Source organism: Oncorhynchus keta, chromosome 5 (assembly GCF_023373465.1).
Source record: "Oncorhynchus keta strain PuntledgeMale-10-30-2019 chromosome 5, Oket_V2, whole genome shotgun sequence".
In the NCBI taxonomy this organism is placed as follows: domain Eukaryota; kingdom Metazoa; phylum Chordata; class Actinopteri; order Salmoniformes; family Salmonidae; genus Oncorhynchus; species Oncorhynchus keta.
This window is the reverse complement of record NC_068425.1, coordinates 19119675-19141792: the sequence shown is the minus strand read 5'-3', so window position 1 is coordinate 19141792 and position 22118 is coordinate 19119675. Positions and strand designations below refer to the sequence as shown.

General features: G+C 42.8%; 2 protein-coding genes across 6 annotated transcripts; both read right to left on the bottom strand.

The window, feature by feature from the left end:
• Positions 1-5: 5 nt before the first annotated feature.
• On the bottom strand, positions 6-14162 carry LOC118384648 (intraflagellar transport protein 56-like). Of its 5 annotated transcripts, none has more exons than XM_035771345.2 (20): positions 14074-14162; positions 7687-7821; positions 7453-7545; positions 7230-7344; positions 7064-7113; positions 6804-6949; positions 6600-6647; positions 6345-6516; positions 6108-6182; positions 5902-6004; positions 5730-5785; positions 5390-5428; positions 5180-5233; positions 2240-2303; positions 2028-2116; positions 1832-1915; positions 1656-1725; positions 1314-1420; positions 540-673; positions 6-337 (listed from the first exon to the last, which is right to left on the bottom strand). In XM_035771345.2, the coding sequence occupies exons 1-20, from the start codon at positions 14098-14100 to the stop codon at positions 226-228; spliced, it is 1773 nt and encodes a 590-aa protein (XP_035627238.1). In that variant the 5' UTR covers positions 14101-14162; the 3' UTR covers positions 6-225. The 5 variants fall into 5 exon arrangements, with proteins under 5 accessions (XP_035627238.1, XP_035627239.1, XP_035627240.1 ...); XM_035771346.2 differs by lacking the exon at positions 14074-14162 and adding an exon at positions 11116-11507; XM_035771347.2 differs by lacking the exon at positions 5390-5428.
• A 1414-nt stretch (positions 14163-15576) lies between these two features.
• LOC118384646 (40S ribosomal protein SA-like) lies at positions 15577-20890 on the bottom strand. Its single transcript, XM_035771344.2, has 8 exons — positions 20743-20890; positions 20218-20368; positions 19686-19804; positions 17071-17316; positions 16673-16801; positions 16374-16533; positions 16139-16177; positions 15577-15989 (listed from the first exon to the last, which is right to left on the bottom strand). The coding sequence occupies exons 2-8, from the start codon at positions 20348-20350 to the stop codon at positions 15895-15897; spliced, it is 921 nt and encodes a 306-aa protein (XP_035627237.1). The 5' UTR covers positions 20351-20368; positions 20743-20890; the 3' UTR covers positions 15577-15894.
• Between the last annotated feature and the right edge of the window lie 1228 nt (positions 20891-22118).

The following is a 22118-nucleotide window of genomic DNA, read 5'->3' as shown; positions in this document are numbered from 1 at the left end:
TGGTATAAGATTTAAATATTTATTCACATAGGCAAATATGTACAAAATAAATGTGCAAAAAAACGACACCAATACAATGTACTAACAAAATAACAAACAGGAAAGAGATGAATGTATAATGAACAAACTGGCACTTTCGATGAATTTTTGCATTTGACTGTCAGTTTGCCCAAAGGACCCTTTTCTTCATATAGGCTATGCATTCTTAAGTACGGAATGATAACATCACAGAGAAACCCTGTTGTCCTTGGCCCATTTCTTCAGAATCCTGATGATGTATTCCACTTGAGGATTCCCAGTGTGCCTCAGCAAGGGCAGCACTTCCCTCAAAACCTCCCTGTAAAATACACACAATTGAACACATTATGGAAACAAACACTCACATTGACAGACTTCAGCAATGCAAAATACAGCCCATCATGTCAAAAAAAAGTGTAGGTCACTGACCTGAGGACAGATTATTTTAACGCTATACAAAGTGGTGACATTCATGATCCTATATCAATCCAGTAGATTGCTAAGGTAGACATGGTACCTACCTGGGTTCTCTGCTGGCCAAAATTAGCTGAAAGATACCCACACAGGCCCCCCTTTTGCCCTCCCAGTACTCAGGGTTGGGGTCCAATCTCTCCAAGACATCAAATGCCTTTGCTGAGTAGTAGAACTGGCCCATCTGTAGATGAGAGAGAGAAGAGTTACACATGGTGCAAATCAGTGGTGTAAAAAAACACTACTTAAATTGTTTTTTGGGGTATTTTTGACAACTTTTACTTTATTACATTCCTAAAGAAAATTATGTACTTTTTACTCCATACATTCTCTGACACCCAAAAGTACTCGTTACATTTTGAATTCATATACTTATCAAGAGAACATCCCTGGTCATGCCTACTGCCTCTGATCTGGCGGACTCAATAAACACATGCGTCATTTGTAAATGATGTCTGAATGTTGGAGTGTCTGGAAATAAAAAAAACTAGAATAATTGTCCATCTGCTTTGCTTAATATTAGGAATTTGAAATTCTTTATACTAATATACTAGTATTTTTTTTAGCAATTACATTTACTTTTAATACTTAAGTATATTTCAAACCAAATACTTTTAGACATTTACTCAAGTAGTATTTTACTGGGTGACTTTTACTTGAGTCATTTTCTATTAAGGTATCTTTACTTTTACTCAAGTATGACAATTGGGTATTTTTTCCCCCGCTGGTGCAAGCGCTCTCAGAATGAAATAACTTCTGTCCTGATGGGGAAATTAAAACATTTAGGAAGTTCAGTGATTTTGGAATTAATAAAGGAGAGTAACCTTGTAGCAATCGTTGGCAATGAGCTGCAGGAGGCTGAAGGACTCTGCTGAGGTCTCCATCTTCATGTATAGCTCCCAGGCCAGACGGGCCTTCTGGTTCATAATGTCTAAATAGGACAACAGGGTTCATTAACAACAATAGAACAAACTGTAGCTCAGTTGGTAGAGCATGGCGCTTGTAACGCCAGGGTAGTGGGTTCGATTCCCGGGACCACACATACGTAGAATGTATGCACACATGACTGTAAGTCGCTTTGGATAAAAGCGTCTGCTAAATGGCATATATTATTATTATATTATACCAGCAAATGTTTACATTGTTTAATGAGAAGGAGAACATACAGCAGCGTGCCAGCCAGCTCAGGTACACATAGTCACTCTTGTTCCTGTCATTCTGAATCAACAGGAAGATCTGGGAGACAAAGAGAAAGCACACACTTTTAACAGACAATAAAACACATACAAAAAGTTAATAAAATGACATCAAATAATCCCAAAAGGACATGTCAAGGTTTTACCTCCTCTGCCTCCCTGTAGTTGCCAACAGCAGCTTTGGCCTGTGCATAGTTGAAGTTGAAGGCATCATCGTTGTAGAAGTAACTCTGTGAGCAATGAGAGTTCAGAGTATTTAGAATTCATTGAAGAATGATAATTATAGAACATCAATATTCTATGTGGACACAAATATGTGTCGGGGTATTATGCTGTGCTTACCTTGACAGAGTTGAGGTAGATGAGCACATCCTCAAACTGCCTGAGTAGAAAGAAACAAGAAGCCATGCACTGTCTGCCAGGGATGGTGTCTAAGACACAGGGAAAGGAATTGTTAAAGAAAGCATCAGTGTAAAAACATATTTACCATTGAATTAGTGCAGTACAAAAATGTCATTCTAGTCAGCATTTTAAATATCTGGAGGAGCACTCACCACATTCGCTAGCTGAGCCACCAACCAGCTGGAAAAACTGCTGAGCAATCTTCAGATGATCTCTCTGTAATGGAAAAATTACATGATCATGTCACACAAACAAAATCAGGTGGGTATCAAGGCAGAACTATATACAGTGGGGAGAACAAGTATTTGATACGCTGCCGATTTTGCAGGTTTTCCTACTTACAAAGCATGTAGAGGTCTGTAATGTTTTATCATAGGTACACTTCAACTGTGAGAGATGGAATCTAAAACAAAAATCCAGAAAATCACATTGTATGATTTTTAAGTAATTTATTTGCATTTTATTGCATGACATAAGTATTTGATATATCAGAAAAGCAGAACTTAATATTTGGTACAGAAACCTTTGTTTGCAATTACAGAGATCATACGTTTCCTGTAGTCCTTGACCAGGTTTGCACACACTGCAGCAGGGATTTTGGCCCACTCCTCCATACAGACCTTCTCCAGATCCTTCAGGTTTGGGGTCTGTCGCTGGGCAATACGGACTTTCAGCTCCCTCCAAAGATTTTCTATTGGGTTCAGGTCTGGAGACTGGCTAGGCCACTCCAGGACCTTGAGATGCTTCTTACGGAGCCACTCCTTAGTTGCCCTGGCTGTGTGTTTCGGGTCGTTGTCATGCTGGAAGACCCAGCCATGACCCATCTTCAATGCTATTACTGAGGGAAGGAAGTTGTTGGCCAAGATCTTGCGATACATGGCCCCATCCATCCTCCCCTCAATACGGTGCAGTCATCCTGTCCCCTTTGCAGAAAAGCATCCCCAAAGAATGTTTCCACCTCCATGCTTCACGGTTGGGATGGTGTTCTTGGGATTGTACTCATCCCTTTTCCTCCAAACACGGCGAGTGGAGTTTAGACCAAAAAGCTCTATTTTTTGTCTCATCTGACCACATGACCTTCTCCCATTCCTCCTCTGGATCATCCAGATGGTCATTGGCAAACTTCAGACGGGCCTGGACATGCGCTGGCTTGAGCAGGGGGACCTTGCGTGCGCTGCAGGATTTTAATCCATGATGGCGTAGTGTGTTACTAATGGTTTTCTTTGAGACTGTGGTCCCAGCTCTCTTCAGGTCATTGACCAGGTCCTGACGTGTAGTTCTGAGCTGATCCCTCACCTTCCTCATGATCATTGATGCCCCACGAGGTGAGATCTTGCATGGAGCCCCAGACCGAGGGTGATTAACCGTCATCTTGAACTTCTTCCATTTTCTAATAATTGCGCCAACAGTTGTTGCCTTTTCACCAAGCTGCTTGCCTATTGTCCTGTAGCCCATCCCAGCCTTGTGCAGGTCTACAATTTTATCCTTGATGTCCTTACACAGCTCACTGCTCTTGGCCATTGTGGAGAGGTTGGAGTCTGTTTGATTGAGTGTGTGGAAAGGTGTTTTTTATACAGGTAACGAGTTCAAACAGGTGCAGTTAATACAGGTAATGAGTGGAGAACAGGAGGGATTCTTAAAGAAAAATTAACAGGTCTGTGAGAGCCGGAATTCTTACTGGTTGGTAGGTGATCAAATACCTATGTCTTGCAATAAAATGCAAATGAATTACTTAAAAATCATACAATGTGATTTTCTGGATTTTTGTTTTATATTCCGTCTCTCACAGTTGAAGTGTACCTATGATTAAAAAAAATGACAGACCTCTACATGCTTTGTAAGTAGGGAAACCTGCAAAATCGGCAGTGTATCAAATACTTGTTCTCCCCACTGTATATACACTGTACATTAATCTATAGTTATATATTTACACTGAACAAAAATATAAAACCCAACAATTTCAAAGATTTGACTGAGTTACAGTTCATATAAGGAAATCAGTCAATTGAAATAAATGCATTAGGTCCTAATCTATGGAATTCACATGACTGGCAATACAGATATGCATCTGTTGGTCACAGGTACCTTCAAAAAAAGGTTGGTTCATGGATCAGAAAACCAGTCATTATGTGGGGTGACCACTATTTGCCTCATGCAGCAAAACACATCTCGTTCGCATAGAGTTGATCAGGCTGTTGATTGTGGCCTGTGGAATGTTATCTCACTCATCTTCAATGGCTGTGTGAAGTTGCTGGATTTTGGTGGGAACTTGAACATGCTGTCCTACACATAAATTCAGAGCATCCCAAACATGCTCAAGGGGTGACATGTCTGGTGACTATGCAGACCATGGAAGAAAGGGGACATTTTCAGCTTCCAGGGATTGTGCACAGGTACTTAGGACATGGGGCTGTGCATTATCATGCTGAAACATGAGGTGATGGAGGCCGATGAAAGGTATGCCAATGGGCCTCAGGATCTCGTCATGTTATCTCTGTGCATTCAAATTACCATTGATAAAATGCAATTGTGTTTGTCGTCCGTAGCTTATGCCTGCCCTTACCATAACCCCACCGCCACCATGGGGCACTCTGTTCACAACGTTGACATCAGCAAACCATTCGTCCACATGACGCCATAGACGTGGTCTGCAGTTGTGAAGCCAGTTGGACGTACTGCCAAATTCTCTAAAACAACTTTGGCAGCGGTTTATGATAGAGAAATCAACATTCAATTCTTTGGCAACAACTCGTGGACATTTCTGCAGTCAGCATGCCAATTGCACGCTCCCTCAAAACTTGAGACATGTATGGCATTGTATTGTGTGACAAAACTGCACATTTTAAAGTGGCCTTTTTTGTGTGTCCCCAGCACAAGGTGCACCTGTGTCATTGATCATGCTGTTTAAATTAATCAGCTTCTTGATATTCCACACCTGTCAGGTAGATGGATTATCTTGGCAAAAGAGAAATGCTCACTAAAATGTAATCAAATTTGTGCACAGAAAGCTCATGAAACAAGGGAACAACACTTTACATGTTGTGCTTATATTTTTGTTCAGTGTAGTATCTAAATGTATCTCTGGTACTCACCGACCCCATCTCCTGTCCAAGTGCAGCATTCACAACCCCCTTCAAGATGTACTCCTGAAAAAATGTCAGGGAGAGGTTACAGCACATATGCACTTACCATACACCACAATCCATTGAGTTTATGGCTGCACTAACCCTGGCAAAGAGAGGAGGAGGATAGGGAAAGAGGGGGAGATGGCGAGAGAAAGCTGGCTGCACACACACACTTACTGTACGCTGATGTACATTAAGACTAACACTGCCCTGAACCTGAGAAAGAGAGAGAGAGAGAGAGAGCGAGAGAGAGAGAGAGAGAGAGAGAGAGAGAGAGAAAGGGGGAGGTTAATACACAAACGCCTATCACGAATGACTACTCTGCAAACGTAGAACTACACCGCAAACGACACTATCCTTGTAGAAGGAGGAAGAAGAAAATGGAGAGCAGGGAAGAGAGTAAGATTACTGGTCCCTAAAATAGCTGAGAGGCAGGAAACGAATGATAGGCGGGTTGAAAAAATAAAAAGGGAGGGATAGAAATCTGGAAATGGTGAATGGAAATAGAGGAATGAACCTGTGGTGTGGTGGGTTCTAAGTCTTTGATGAGCTGGTAGGACTCCTGGACATCATCTGAGAGAGATAGAAAAATACAATTACTATCCATATATTAACAGTAAAAAAAACACACTTAGTTATCAATCAGTTATCATTAGATTGGCTAGTCAGTAATAAAAGTGGCAGCCAACCTTGTCTGAGGTAGTAGATGACCAGATTGAGACGAGCCTCAGTAATGACATCAATCAGTGCAGGCAGCACTTGCAAGGCCCCCTCCCCGCTACGAAACACCACCTGAACACCAGAGGAAGAATCAAAAGTAATTTGCTTGCATGCTGTTACACACGTGAGGTGCAAAACTGCTATGTTCCCTAGGCTGATAAATCATGACTCTCACCAGGTTGTGTCGGATTAACTCCTTGGCAAATTCAAAGGAGCTGGAGGAGATATCTATCAGGTTTTTCAGCTCTGTCTGAGAGAAGGAAAATGTGATTTTAGTTGTTTAATACTACAATGTTGTACATTGCTGAGTCACTGACTGAAGCCTTACAAACAATAACAAAGCAACATTCAGACAAACAAGGTTACATTTTGAGAATGATTTGCTCAGGACTCTCTTGTCAAGTTGCGTTACCTCTGCTGCTTTTCCGTTGTAGAGCCTGAAGTGGTTGCAGGCCTTGAGGTTGAGAGCGATGGTGGAGTCTGGGACGCTCTGCAGGTAAACAGCCAGCACCTCCTGGGACACATCGTAGTAGTCCAACTTGTAGTAGCACAGAGCCACATACACATTCAGGGCCAGGAAGTCTCTGTAGCAGACACAGTATGAACAGAGCATGAGCTCCGCCGACTCACAGTATGTACAATGAATCTCTCTTTCCCACCCTCTCACCTGCACAAGCAGTCACTATCCTCCTCTCCAGTCTCCGTTATCTTCTCTCTGTCTCAACACAGGGAAACTATCACTCTCCCTCCCTCCACTCACTCTCTAACTCCCCCTTTCATAGTCTGTGCCGCTACTCCCATGTGTCAGGATTACATTTGGAGTGTTTCCCGGTGTCTCTGTCACTCTGTGGTGCATTCTGTTGCCTGTCACCTGTTCTGCAGCAGGATGCGTTTGTAGATGTCGATGGCCTCCTGGTAGTGGGAGCGCATGTAGTGGATGGAGGCCAGGCTGAGCTGGTCCTCTGTCACATCCTCCAACTCCTGGTGGAAACCCATCAGCTGCTTCTCATCATTGAACTGAAAAAAGAAAATAGACCAGAAATAAGGGTATAATAGAACAAATTCTGTTATATAAGTTGTTTGGTACCATAGCACTGAATGAATAAGTTAGCAATAAGGGCGAAAGCTGACCTTGTGAGCCAAGTGGAACAGTAGTCGATTCTGCAGCTGGCATTTAGGGGCTGAAAGAGGTAGAGGAAGCACGTATGGTCAGGGAGAAAAGGTCTTTAATTTTCCATATCACCTTTTGTAATAAAGCAACAAAATGTGAGAATGGGGAACAAGGTGGATGAGGTACCCTTGCGTGAAGCCTCCTCTGCTTCTTTGTAAAGCCCCAGGAAGAAGAAAGTACAGGCCAGGTAGACCCACACATCTGGGCGGCAGTCTGGTTTGTCTGTCAGGGCCTTGTATTCCTGAAGAAGGAATAGACACATAGGTATTATGTCTCACGCAATCAAAAACAGGAAAATACTTTCACACATCCAAACCAATGTTACTGAATTCAATAAAGGTTTTCAAACCTCCATGGCTCTCTTGTAGTCACCAAGGTGGAAAGCACAGTAGGCCAACCACAGGTCTGCATCCTCCCCTCGCTCGCCAACATTGCGCTGAAACTGAGCAAATTCAACCATATTGATAGGATGAGCATCTTATTTTGCAGACAGTAATGTAAGCACTGCATTGTTCAAAGATTTAACAGCGCTATAAACCTATATTTCACACTTCAGGAGCCATGCAGCCAGAGTGGCATTTACCTCCAACAATGTAATGGCCCCCAGATAGTCTCTTTGAACTAGGAAGTCCTCGACAAGTGGTGACTTTTTTTCTTTTGCCTTCTTATTTACTGGGATCTCCCCACCAACAGCTGCTGGCTTTACTCTGGACAGAATCTGAGAGAATGAAAATTATAATTAGAATTATATAGAACTCCACAGCCGGTGATGTCCACAACAGAGCCAGCCATAATTACTAAGGACCCATCCAACTAGTTACTTGTCTCACACCTGTGGCTGGGCTGCAACCTGGTCTCAACGCATTTTGCATTATTCTCTATGTAAATCTGAGACACTCCATTTAGAATGATCTGTTATGTTTCGTATGAAATGTATTAATTTGTGGAGTTCCATCGCCCATTTCGTATGATATGTTATGAATTTGCTAAACATACACTTTGTAACCATACAACCTAAGTAACCATCTGTCATGTAACTATACCAAACATACTAATTTCAGTATCCCGGATTTAAGTGTACTGTTACATATGTTACGGTCTAGTCTATGAGACCAGGCTGGCATGCTAGGTAAAGTTAGATTTCTGCAACCAAAAAATATAAAAATAATCATCCAGCACGGCAATGTTTACAAACTTCTTTGTGTGGTAGCTAACCTAACATTAATGCTAAATTGCATAGACTACTAAGCAAAGTTTCAATAGCTAGCTAGCTAACTGGGACATGCTTAACACCCCGGCCGTCCTACAATCTAAACTAGATGCCCTCAATTTCACACAAATTATCAATGAACCTACCAGGTACAACCCCAAATCCCTAAACACGGGCACCCTCATAGATATCATCCTAACCAACCTGCCCTCCAAATACACATCTGCTGTCTTCAACCAGGATCTCAGCGATCACTGCCTCATTGCCTGCGTCCGTAATGGGTCTGCGGTCAAACGACCACCCCTCAGCATTGTCAAACGCTTCCTAAAACACTTCAGCGAGCAGGCCTTTCTAATCGACCTGGCCCGGGTATCCTGGAAGGCTATTGACCTCATTCTGTCAGTAGAGGATGCCTGATTGTTCTTTAAAAGTGTTTTCCTCGCCATCTTAAATAAGCATGCCCCATTCAAAAAAAATTGAACCAGGAACAGATAAAGCCCTTAGTTCACCTTAGACCTGACTGCCCTTGACCAGCACAAAAACATCCTGTGGCGTACTGCAATAGCATCGAATAGCCCCCACGATATGCAACTTTCAGAAATTAGGAACCAATATACACAGGCAGTTAGGAAAGCAAAGGCTATCTTTTTCAAACAGAAATTTGCATCCTGTATCACAAACTCCCAAAAATTATGTGACACTAAAGTCCATGGAGAATAAGAGCACCTCCTCCCAGCTGCCCACTGCACTGAGGCTAGGAAACACTGTCACCGCCGATGAATCCACAATAATTGAGAATTTCAATAAGCATTTTTCTACGGCTGGCCATGCTTTCCACCTGGCTACCCCTACACCGGTCAACAGCCCTGCACCCCCCACAGCAACTTGCCCAAGCCTCCCCCATTTCTCCTTCACCCAAATCCAGATAGCCAATGTTCTTAAAGAGCGGCAAAATCTGGACCCCTACAAATCAGCCGGGCTAGACAATCTGGACCCTCTCTTTCTAAAATTATCTGCCACAATTGCTGCAACCCCTATTACTAGCCTGTTCAACCTCTCTTTCGTATCGTCTGAGATCCCCAAAGATTGGAAAGCTGCCACAGTCATCCCCCTCTTCAAAGGGGGAAACACTCTATTCCCAAACTGTTACAGACCTATATCTATCCTACCCTGCCTTTCTAAGGTCTTCGAAGGTAAAGTTAACAAACAGATCACCGACCATTTCGAATCCCACCGTACCTTCTCCGCTATGCAATCTGGTTTCCGAGCTGGTCATGGGTGCACCTCAGCCACGCACAAGGTCCTAAACAATATCATAACTGACATTGATGAGACAATACTGTGCAGCTGTATTCATCGACCTGGCCAAGGCATTCGACTCTGTCAATCACCACATTCTTATCGGCAGACTCAACAGCCTTGGTTTCTCAAATGACTGCCTCGCCTGTTTCACCAACTACTACTCAGAGTTCAATGTGTCAGATCGGAGGGCCTGTTGTCTGGCCTTGGGCAGTCTGGTGATTCTCTGATCCACCTCTATGCAGATGACACCATTCTGTATACTTCTGGCCCTTCTTTGGACACAGACGAGCTTCAATGCCATACAACTCTCCTTCCGTGGCCTCCAACTGCTCTTAAATACAAGTACAACTAAATGCATGCTCTTCAACCGATCGCTGCCCGCACCTGCCCGCCCGTTCAGCATCACTACTCTGGACGGTTCTGACTTAGAATATGCGGAAATATCTAGGTGTCTGGTTAGATTGTAAACTCTCCTTCCAGGCTCACATTAAGTATATCCAATCCAACATTGAATCTAGAATCGGCTTTCTATTTCGCAACAAAGCATCCTTCACTCATGCTGCCAAACATACCCTCGTAAAACTGACTATCCTACCGATCCTTGACTTTGGCGATGTCATTTACAAAATAACCTTCAACACTCTACTCAGCAAATTGGATGCAGTCTATCACAGTGCCATCCGTTTTGTCACCAAAGACCCATATACACTACCCACCACTGCTACCTGTATGCTCTTGTTGGCTGGACCTCGCTACATATTCATCGCCAAACCCACTGGCTCCAGGTCATCTATAAGTCTTCACTAGGTAAAGTCCCGCCTTATCTCAGCTAACTGGTCACCATAGCAGCACCCACCCGTAGCACGCGCTCCAGCAGGTATATTTCACTGGTCATCCCCAAAGCCAATTCCTCCTTTGGCTGCCTTTCCTTCCAGTTCTCTGCTGCCAATGACTGGAAGGAATTGCAAAAATCACTGAAGCTGGAGACTCATATCGCCCTCTCTAAATTTACGCACCAGCTGTCAGAGCAGCTCACAGATCACTGCACCTGTACATAGCCCATCTGTAAATAACCCATGCAACTACCTCATCCCCATACTGTTATTTTTTGTTGTCCTTTGCACCCCAGTATCTCTACTTGCACATTCCTCTTCTGCACATCTATCACTTTAGTGTTTAATTGCTAAATTGTCATTATTTCGCCACTATGGCCTATTTATTGCCTTACCACCCTTATCTTACCTCATTTGCACACACTGTATATAGACTTTTCTATTGTGTTATTGACTGCATGTTTGTTTATTCCATGTGTAACTTTGTGTTGTTGTTTGAGTCGCACTGCTTTGCTTTATCTTGGCCAGGTCGCAGTTGTAAATGAGATCTTGTTCTCAACTGGCCTACCTGGTTAAATAAAGGTGAAATAAAATAAAATAAAAACAGTACGTTAATGTTAGCGAAAGTGATGTTAGCGTAGCTGCATTCAGTAAAGCAAACACTTACCATGGCCAATGGAGTTAGTCGTCACGAAAGCACAGTAACAGCGCTCAGATAATCAGACAAGATAAATGTTTTTCTAATCAAGAAATATTTGCTAACCCAGCTAGCTAGTGTAACAGATAGCTGTTGACAAGCATGGAAGCTCTTGTCGCCAAGCAACGTCCCCACCAGTCTTTTCCCCTCCCTAGCATACTGGTTCATCACTGTGTTAAGAGCTGGAGTTGTAGAAAGTGAATTATAGACGCATGGCGAGTATGCCAAAAAACATTACGGTTTTATACTGCTAACACTATTACACACGCTTGTCTTATAAATGGACATAAAGTCTCATATCCATTCATCATCACAGCAGATGAGGAATAGCAGATTCCTCAGTGGTTGAAAATTGTACCACTTCTCCCAATATGATGTAACAGGGTGATTCTGCAGCTACGCGGGCACTATGTCCTCAAGGGCAATTTTGGGGGATTTTATTAATACATGTTTTTATTCTTTATATGTTAAGTTCACATTACAATCACCCCTGATTTTTTAACACATCTCTATCAAGTATTTCAGCTACTTTTCAGATTCATTTTATACCTACATTTCACTGTTCTGCCTTGTCCCTGACCCATACTTTTGAGCTTCTACTATGTTTTTCTATGAGAAAACATGAATAACTGCACATTATAAACTGGGTGGGTCAAGCCCTGAATGCTGATTGGCTGACAGCGGTGGAATATCAGACAGGTATGACAAAACATTAATTTTTACTGCTCTAATTATGTTGGTAATCAGTTCATAATAGCAATAAGGCCCCTCATGGGGTTTGTGGTATATGGCCAATGTGTCCAGGCACTCCACAATGCGTTGTGCATAAGAACAGCCCTTACTTAGCCCGGTATATTGGCCACACCTCCCATGCCTTATTGCTTAATTATATAATGTTATCTAGTGGAGAAAGAGTCAATTAAATAAGTATGCCCTTTATATTTACACAAAATCAGTGGTATAAAGTACTTTAAGTAAAAATACTTTCAAGTACTAAAGTAATTTTGGGGGGTATCTGTACTTTCCTATTTATATTTTTGACAACTTTTAATTTTACCTCACTACATTACTAAAGAAAACAATGTAATTTTTACTCCATACATTTTCCCTGACACCCAAAAATACTCGTTACATTTCGAATGCTTAGCAGGACATGAAAATGGTCCAATTCACACATTTATCAAGAGAACATCCCTGGTTATACCTACTGCCTCTGATCTGGCAGACACACTTAACACACATGCTTAGTTTTTTAATTATGTCTTAGCGTTGGAGTTGTACTTTTTACTTATACTCGAGTCATTTTACTTTGTCATTTTTTAAAACTTTTACTCAAGTATAACAATTGCGTACTTTTCCCACCACTGCACAAAATACACCTATCCTTTGGTAGTGGTGTCATTTCCACCACTGAGTGTAAAATAAAAAAAGTTTTGTCAAGAGAATGTTAATTTGGTTACCATGGAAACGTAGTGACGCTGAAGCATATGGCTGCAGTGGACAGTTGTTCCACGTGTCATGTCCAGAAGTTGAAGAAAAATCTAGGTAAATATTGCTGGTGTAGAGAATATTTTTTATTATCAGTCATTTCCAAACAAGCTATAATTTATTTAATTTGCGGTAGAATTTAGATTTTTTAAATGTAATTTGTGTTTAGTGTTAACTATATCCTTGCTGTAATACTAGCCAAAGCATGCTAAGCAGTCTGTTGTTTTTCTCCAAAAACGGTAGAAGTGTCATTTCCATCACAAACTTACAGTGGCTTGCAAAAGTATTCACCCCCTTGGCATTTTCCCAATTTTGTTGCCTTACAACCTGGAATTCAAGTTTATTTTTGTGGGGTTTGTATCATTTGATTCACACAACACGCATACCACTTTGAAGATGCAAAATATTTGTGAAACAAACAAGAAATAAGATAAAAAAAACCAGAAAACTTTAGCACGCATAACAACTATTCACCCCCTAAAGTCAACACTTTGTAGAGCCACCTTTTGCAGCAATTACAGCTGCAAGTCTCTTGGGGTGTGTCTCAATACGTTTGGCAAATCTAGCCACTGGGATTTTTGCACATTCTTCAAGGCAAAACTGCTTCGGCTCCTTCAAGTTGGATGGGTTCCACTGGTGTACAGGAATCTTTAAGTCATATCACAGATTCTCAATTGGGCTTTGACTAGGCCATTCCAAGACATGTAAATGTTTCACCTTAAACCACTCGAGCGTTGCTTTAGCAGTATGCTTAGGGTCATTGTTCTGCTGGAAGGTGAACCCCCATCCCAGTGTCAAATCTCTGGAAGCCTGAAACAGGTTTCCCTGTATTTAGCACCATCCATCGTTCCTTCAATTCTGACCAGTTACCCAGTCTCTGCCAATGAAAAACATCCCCACAGCATGATGCTGCCACCACCATGCTTTACTGTGGGGATGATATTCTCGGTGTGATGGGAGGTGTTGGGTTTGCGCCAGACATAGCATTTCCTTGAATGCCAAAAAGCTCAATTTTAGTATCATCTGACCAGAGTAACTTCTTCCATTTGTTTGGGAAGTTTCCCACGTGCCTTTTGGCAAACACCAAATGTGTTTACTTATTTTTTTCTTAAGCAAATGTCTTTTTTTCTGGCCACTCTTCCTTAAATCCCAGTTCTGTGGAGTGTACAGCTTAAAGTGGTCCTATGGACAGATACTCCAATCTCCGCTGTGGAGCTTTGCAGCTCCTTCCAGGTTATCTTAGGTCTCTTTGTTGCCTCTGATTAATGCCCTCCTTGCCTGGTCTGTGCGTTTTGGTGGGAGCCCCTCTCTTGGCAGGTTTGTTGTGGTGCCATATTGTATTTTTTAATAACGGACTTAACAGTGCTCCGTGGGATGTTCAAAGTTAGATTTTATTTTATAACCCAAACCTGATCAGTACTTCACAACTTTGTCCCCGACCTGTTTGAAGAGCTCCTCGATCTTCATGGTGTCGCTTGTGTGGTAGTGCCCCTTGCATAGTGGTGTTGAAGACTCTGGGCCTTTCAGAACAGGTGAGATCATGTGACACTCAGTAAAATATAGTCCAGCTGTGTGCAATCTATGTGTGACTTCTGAAGGTAATTGGTTGCACCAGATCTTATTTAGGGGCTTAATAGGAAAGGTGAATACATATGCATGCACCACTTGTTTGTAATTCATTTTTTAAATTTCACTTCACCAATTTAGACTATTTTGTGTGTGTGTGTCCATTACATGAAATATAAATACATTTAAATTACAGGTTGTAATGCAACCATATAGGCAAAACGCCAAGGGGAATGGGTACTTTTGCAAGGCACTAACTGTGGTGGAAATGACAGAACGTTTTGGAATTGACAAAAAAAAATAAACTTACTTTAATAATATTTAATAATAATAATAATAAGAACCAGCAGAAGTTCTTATATGGCACAATTCAGAACCGTCAGAATTTTAAGAGGGACTATTCAGAGATTAAAATGTCCTAGGAATTCTGCAAAATACTTCCTTTTTGGGTTGTCAAGCCAACAGTCCATGATAAGGACACATCTCTGCAAAACCCACACCAACCTCTAGTTCATGGTGGAAAAACTACAATAAAGTGATCAGCTGCAGCTTGAGTCTTTGTGCTGTGAGAACCTGAAGAGTGCATGTACAGAGTGCTCCCTTTGCCAACCAAATAAAATATCTGCCTTTAATGCTGGTGAAAATACATTGTGGTTTGAGTGGAAAACAAAGATGGGGGGAAAGAAAGAAAGTCCCTGTACATTTGTCAGTAAAAGAAAAGGTGGCACACTGCACTCTACTGGATAACTTCTTCAAAGGATTGACAAAAGTAGGGGAAACAAGTGTACAACATTTGACACCAATGCTCAGATTTAAAAACACAACTGCAGAAAGAGGCGATCGTGCATATTGACTTTGCAGATAATTAGCTGTGTAAATTCAATGAAATCCAGGCATTTCACTTTGGTGATGCTGCTTTACTTTGCTCACTGAGCTCTATGTGAATGACCCCTCTGCAATCTGGGCCCATCTCTCAAAAACACTGGCCTACTTCGTTGAGCATGGCCCATCAGTTCCTTTGTTTAACAGTGTGATGTCATCTCCACCTCACCTATATGATGGTAATTGAGTAGAATTCGTTTTAGATTGGAAAATCAATTATGTTGGGCGGAAATATCTTATTTCTCATCGTTTTCAGCTGTCACAAAGGCAAGTTTATACATTCAGGCATGTTGAGTTATGAAAACCCTAAAAACAACTTAATACACAAGTTCATGTACAAATGTATAAGTATATTAAATTGCATTTAATTTGCAACTAAGATTTATGTTTAATGACATGGAAATTACATTTGTCTACAGTGGTCTGAGAAATATATTCCTGAATAGTACTATCACAGCCAGAGATATTATTTCTTGACAAATCAGTCAACTGGTAAATGGTGTTTCAGTACGTTTTAATTTCCGAACGCTTACAGGGCCAAAGTGCCCAAAGTTGCTAAATCATCCAACAGTGTAATTAAAGAGCCTTACCCCTTTTGTCAGCATTAAGAGGGCTCAACATATGGCAACAGTCTAATTAAATGTTAGTAAGTTCTTTCAATGTGAAGTGTAAGCATAACAGTTGTGCTAATGTTCATGTAGTATTGCTGTTAAGGTCACTTGCCTACTACACTGTAGTGTTTAAATTGTCAGGGGTCAGTTTGTACACCAAAAAAGCTATTTAGTGTACTGTCAAACATTAGGCCACCATTGCTTAGGACCAAGTAGCAGTCTCCCCACCCCATTCAGAGACCTGGGCAGTAGGGGCAGCTGACCAATCCTCAGTGGCTGGCTGGGAACTCCAGTCCTCTGCAAGAGAGAAAATGTTAAAGATGTGCAAATACATGACCAACAATCACTAATTTGATATATTAGAGTAGGTTAATCAAGCAAGCCAACTGATGACAATTATGGCGAATCAATTAGAGGGAGGCTGATGTTAAGCTCACAACACTCACCAGTGAACCCCTCAGCAGCTGGCTTGGCAAGAGCAGCAGCTGAAAGTCAAGCGGAAACTCAATTAGGATTACAATTAAACATGAGACCTTTCAGACAAACACATTTGATAGGTACCAAGAGTCATTTACATCCAACTCAATTAGACTTTGAAAATGCTGCCAAGTGAATCAATCAAGAACCTAAAACCAAGTCGCAGCATAGTGGAACCAGAAACCACATCTTCACTATCCTTACCCGCTGAGAACTGCTGGATGGGGACTGAGGGCACAGCCACTCCCTCAGACCAGTCAGCCACCTCAGGCTGGGTGAACTCAGCTGCTGGAGCAGTCCACTCTCCCTGGAACTCCTCCTTTCCCATAGCTTTCTCAGCCTCAGCCTGCTCCTCCTTCTCAATCTGCCAGGGAAAACAATGAGTTGTCAGGCTAAAAAAACAGAACATACAAGATCCATTACTGTTGAGAAGGTAAGCTTGCCCTACTAGTAAATTTGGTGTATAATGGTTTAAGTAGGTGTCTAAAAGGCCTGCTTCTTACCTCCTCAGGGTCCCTGTAGAAATAGAGATCAGGCATGACCTCCCAGGGGTGCTCCCTGGAGATGGTGCCCCGCATCCTCAGCACCTCTCTGGACAGCATCCACCACATCAGACCCACAGAGTGGTGACCCTGGAGCACAGATCAGACCATGACCAACTGCACCGGTGAGACTAGAACACCTGTCTTTTACAGAAATATGTAGCAAGGCCTCTACCAAATTCCCCCTCCCTCTTACACACAGATGGAGCAAGGGGAGAAAAGAGGCACTGCGTTTCTGTAGCACACATCCTACACCCAGCACCGCACTGACAGGACTGCGCCGGGCTCTAACGGTGTGCAAGACAAACAACCAGTAAACTCACGTAGGTGTTAAGTGTATGAGGGCAAAGCAGTCTAACCTTGTTGTTGCAGGGGATGGCGATGTCGACATATCGGAGTGGGGAGTCAGTGTTGCACAGGGCAATGGTGGGGATGTTGACGTAAGAGGCTTCAGTCAGGGGCTGGTGGTCAGCACGAGGGTCCGTTACAATTAGGAGGCGGGGCTCCCTGAAGGCAGCCTGGATCTGATTGGTGAAGGTTCCGGGGGTGAAACGACCGTGGAAGGTGGTGGCACCAGTGGCCGAGGCAAACTTCAGCACAGCTCTCTACAAAAATGTATATGAAAGGTTATTAGCGAGCTGCAGACAGCATGCGTAACACCCATCAATTCCCTTGGAATCTAAAGGCAAGTAGCACGAGACAGCATGCAGAATTGAAACGGCTCAGGTACCTATCAAACGAAAATCATTGTGCGGAAGCCCTACCAATGTTACATCGAGAGCATCCTGACTGGTTGCGTCACTGCCTGGTACGGCAACTGCTCAGCCTCTGACCACAAGGCACTACAGAGGGTAGTGCGCACGGCCCAGTAAATCACTGGGGCCAAGCTTCCTGCCATCCAGGACCTCTATACCAGGTGGTGTCAGAGGAAGGCCCCAAAATTGTCAAAGACCCCACCTACCCCAGTCAGACTGTTCACTACCGCAAGCGGTACCTGAGCACCAAGTCTAGGAACAAAAGCCTTCGCAACAGCTTTTAACCCCAAAGCCATAAGACTCCTGAACAGGTAATCAAATGGTTACCTGGACTATTTGCAATCCCCCTGCAGAACCCCTCTTTCACACTGCTGCTACTCCGTTTATCATATATGCAGTCACTAAACCATACCTACATGTACATACTACCTCAACTAACCTGACTAACCGGTGCCCCAACACATTGGCAACCCGGACTATCTGCATTTTTCCCAGCCACCCACCAACCCCTCTTACACTACTCTTGTTGATCATAAACTCAACAAAAAAAGAAACATCGCTTTCTCAGGGCCCTGTCTTTCAAAGAATTCATAAAATCCAAATAACTTCACAGATCTTCAATGTAAAAGGTTTAAAGACTGTTTCCCATGCTTGTTCAATGAACCAGAAACAATTAGTGAACATGCCCCTGTAGAGCGGTCATTAAGACACTAACAGTTTACAGACATTAGGCAATTAAGGTCAGTTATGAAAACTTGGGACACTTAGAGGCCATTCTGACATTCTGATGCCCAGGGTCCCTGCGTGAACGTGCCTTAAGCATGCTGCAAGGAGGCATGAGGACTGCAGATGTGGCCAGGGCAATAAATTGCAATGGCCGTACTGAGAGACACCTAAGACAGCGCTACAGGGAGACCGCACGGACAGCTGATCATCCTCGCAGTGGCAGACCATGTGTAACACCTGCACAGGATCTGTACATCCCACCTGCAGGACAGGTACAGGATAGCAACAACTGCCCGAGTTACACCAAGAACACACAATCCCTCCATCAGTGCTCAGACTGTCCGCAATAGGCTGGACTGAGGGCTTGTAGGCCTGTTGTAAAGGCAGGGCCTCACCAGACATCACCGGCAACGACGTCGCCTATGGGCACAAACCCACCGTCGCTGGACCAGACAGGACTGGCAAAGAGTGCGGGATCGATTTGGAGGGTCCGTCATGGTCTGGGGCAGTGTGTCACAGCATCATCGGACTGAGCTTGTCATCATTGCAGACAATCTCAATGCTGTGCGTTACAGGGAAGACATCCTCCTCCCTCATGTGGTACCCTTCCTGCAGGCTCATCCTGACATGACCCTCCAGCATGACAATGCCACCAGCCATCCTGTCTTGCAGGAAATCACGCACAGAACGAGCAGTAATGTCAGTGTTCTGCCATGGCCAGCAAAGAGCCCAGATCTCAACCCCATTGACCAAGTCTGGAACCTGTTGGATTAGAAGTTGGGGGCTAAGGTCATTCCCCCCAGAAATGTCCAGGAACTTGCAGAGGCCTTGGTGGAAGAGTGGGGTAGCATCTCACAGCAAGAACTGGAAAATCTGGTGTAGTCCATGAGGAGGAGATGCACTGCAGTACTTAATGCAGCTGGTGGCCACACCAGATACTGACTGTTACTTAAGCCCCCCACCCCTTTGTTCAGGGACACATTATTCCATTTGTTAGTCACATGTCTGTGGAACCTGTTCAGTTTAGGTCTCAGTTGTTTGTATGAACATTCGATTCAACATTGTACGCATGTTAAGTTTATATGCATCTTCACTTTAACCATACCTACTACCTCAATTAGCACGACTAACCAGTGCCTGTATATAGCCTCGCTACTGTTATTATTCACTGTCTTTTTAGTTCCTTAACTTATTTATTGTGCACCTATTTTTTTACTTAAATTGCACTGTTGGTTAGGGCCGCTAAGCAAGCATTTCACTGTAAGGCCTAATGAACCGGTTGTATTCGGCTCACATGACAGAACCTTTTATTTGATTTGTTGACGTAAACCGGGCCCAATCATCTAGCAAACTTCCGACACCTGCACACAGACATCGGTGCAAGGCTTCGTGTGCATGCATGCAGCCACATCTACAGAAACGTGTTTACCCATCAATTAGACATATATGGAAAGTATTCACCATGTCCACTACGCTGCTAGTTGGAGCTGTACCTGTCCAGTGTTCCTGGAGGAGATGACGCAGACGTCAGCTGGGTTCTCAATGGCAACAATGGCACGGGCTGCCAGCAGTAGCTTCTCCCAGGTCTTCCTCAGATTGATGATGAACACACCTGAGGACAAGGGGCAGTCAGTACACCCAGATCTGTGTCCAGTTTACCCTGCCCAAATGTGCTCCATCTAGTGAGAGAAAGAATCAGTGATCAACTCTAGTTATGTGAGCTGAAGGGGACAGAAGCATTTGTTGTTACAGCCCAGCATTGAAACAGACATCCATTTCAACTATTCATCAAGACCTTGAATATCAATCAAATGTATTTATAAAGACCTTTAGACATAAACCGACATCAAAGTGCTATACAGAAACCCAGCCCAAAAATCCAAATCAGGCATGCTTGTGCTAGAACAGCAGCCTGCATATACAGTATCCCTCCACAACCTGGGTGGGTTGACCACTGGCTTATACAACTACAAGTAGTTTTGTTCCAAAGAGTGTTTTGGGTGTTCAGGACCACCAACCACTCACCATCACTCTTTCTCTTGTAGGTGTAGTGCTCCATCTGAAAGTCTGTGTTAGTTCCTCCCAGATGGGTTCCTGCAGCCAAGAACTTAAGCACATCCTCCTCCTTCATTTGAAGGACATCTAGATTTCCGGACATCTTGACCACTTTCCCTGCCTTGAGTGCCGGAAAAAAAGAGGAACCAGGAGTCAAGATAGAGAGATAGTATTCAACAATTATTCCACAATTAATCCAGTCCCAGACATTGTAGTTGATAGGTCCATCTACGCGTTGCGCTTATGCGCCAGTGGCCCATTGCTAGAATTAAATGGCCTGGCAAGTGTACTTGGCAGGACACAGTGCGCTAAACAGCATGTCAGGCACGTGTCTAATCGACATGTTAGTGTTAGCTTTCAAGTCATATAAAGCCTTCAAATTCAAACATCTCGATAGACTAATGTGAGACATTCTGGACATGGTCACTGATTACTTCGTCTATTTAAGTGATGTTTTACATCTAAAAAAAGCGTGAAAAGTAACTTAAAACTCACCACGAAACAACGCAAAACATGTACCACGCGCGCCAAAGAGAAAGACTAAAGGAAATTACGCCAAATATATACTCAAATTTCAAAGCACACGATTGGTTGTTTCGCTGACTGGAACTATAACTGTCTAATTGGATATTTCATTCACTAGATGGCGCAAACACTCCAGCGCACTAGCAGCACAGAGTAGCAGCGTATGGGTTGGGTGAACCGGTAACTGGAGGTCGGACAATGAGCCCATATTAAGACAATGCGATGGAAAGACCATATTAAGACAATGGGGAGACGTTGACTTCCCGGTTAGAGTGGCCTGTGTTGCAACTTTATTTGCTAGAGATACGGAGTTCCAGGTGAAGGTATCACAATATGTACATAGGGGTTTTGCAATATGTTTTCAAATTCATTTTTTTTGTATAAGAATAGATCAATTTCAAAAATGCCAACTTGCCTCAGGACCTCTTGGGATGGGTGCTGGAAAAGATCATTTCAATGTTTTGACCAATGTCAAGGTCATGGGGTAATTACAGGTGTATGGGTATGACATGTTATTGCGGGAAGTGGGGTTATGTGACTGAGTGAATAAAAAATAAGCTTTTATGACTTATTGAATAGGCCACTTAAAAAGGATAAGTTAATGGGTTGTTCTCAAAGTCCTTTCAGTGGCTCAATCTTAATGTATTTGCGGTGCATCTATTTTTTAAATTTTATTTAACCTTTATTTAACCAGGAAAAGCCCACTGAGACCCAGAGTCTCTTTTTCAATGGAAACCTGGCCAAGGACGCAGCAAAACAATCAATACATTACATAATTAAAACATACAGCAATACAATTCAACATGATCCAGCCTAAAAAAAAAGTATTTACACTCCTCTGTAACAAGTCTCCCATATTTTAAATTAATTCAGTGGCACTAACATATCTAGATGAAGCATGGATTTTAGATTATTCCATGCGTCTGGTGCACAAGAAATGGCCGTCTTGCCTAATACTGTGAATGGTATTCTCCACAGCAGGTTTACACACATATGTCATCTACGACCTCAATAAACTCCTAATCTGTGTCAAACTCACTTCATATGTCAGTGAACCCTATCTAACTTTGAAAGCAAAGGCCACTGTGACACATGCACGCACACTGCAGTCCTTGATAGAAGGTTCCTGATGAGAATAGCTGATTGCGTTGGAACTGGGTGTCATGTCATTAAGCTAAAAAGATAACCACAGTTGCACAAGTTTCCAATAGGTTAACAGTGTTTGTTTTACACAATGAGTTAGACATGTAATGCACAAACAATTAAATATGACTCATACTTAGCTAATAACAAAGTATGGCATACTAAGCTAATAACATGGTTTTAATGTACAAAGTGTCTAGATG

Coding starts and splice junctions, on each gene's coding strand:
- LOC118384648 (XM_035771345.2), bottom strand. CDS start 14,100: ATGAAGATCGAGGAGCTCTTCAAACAG. Junction 7,546..7,686: donor GGGCCATTACATTGTTGGAG/GTAAATGCCACT, acceptor GAATTTGCTCAG/TTTCAGCGCAATGTTGGCGA. Junction 1,421..1,655: donor GAGCTGGCTGGCACGCTGCT/GTATGTTCTCCT, acceptor TGTCCTATTTAG/ACATTATGAACCAGAAGGCC.
- LOC118384646 (XM_035771344.2), bottom strand. CDS start 20,350: ATGTCCGGAAATCTAGATGTCCTTCAAATGAAGGAGGAGGATGTGCTT. Junction 19,805..20,217: donor CTACAAGAGAAAGAGTGATG/GTGAGTGGTTGG, acceptor CCTTGTCCTCAG/GTGTGTTCATCATCAATCTG. Junction 16,802..17,070: donor CCATCCCCTGCAACAACAAG/GTTAGACTGCTT, acceptor TCTGTGCTCCAG/GGTCACCACTCTGTGGGTCT.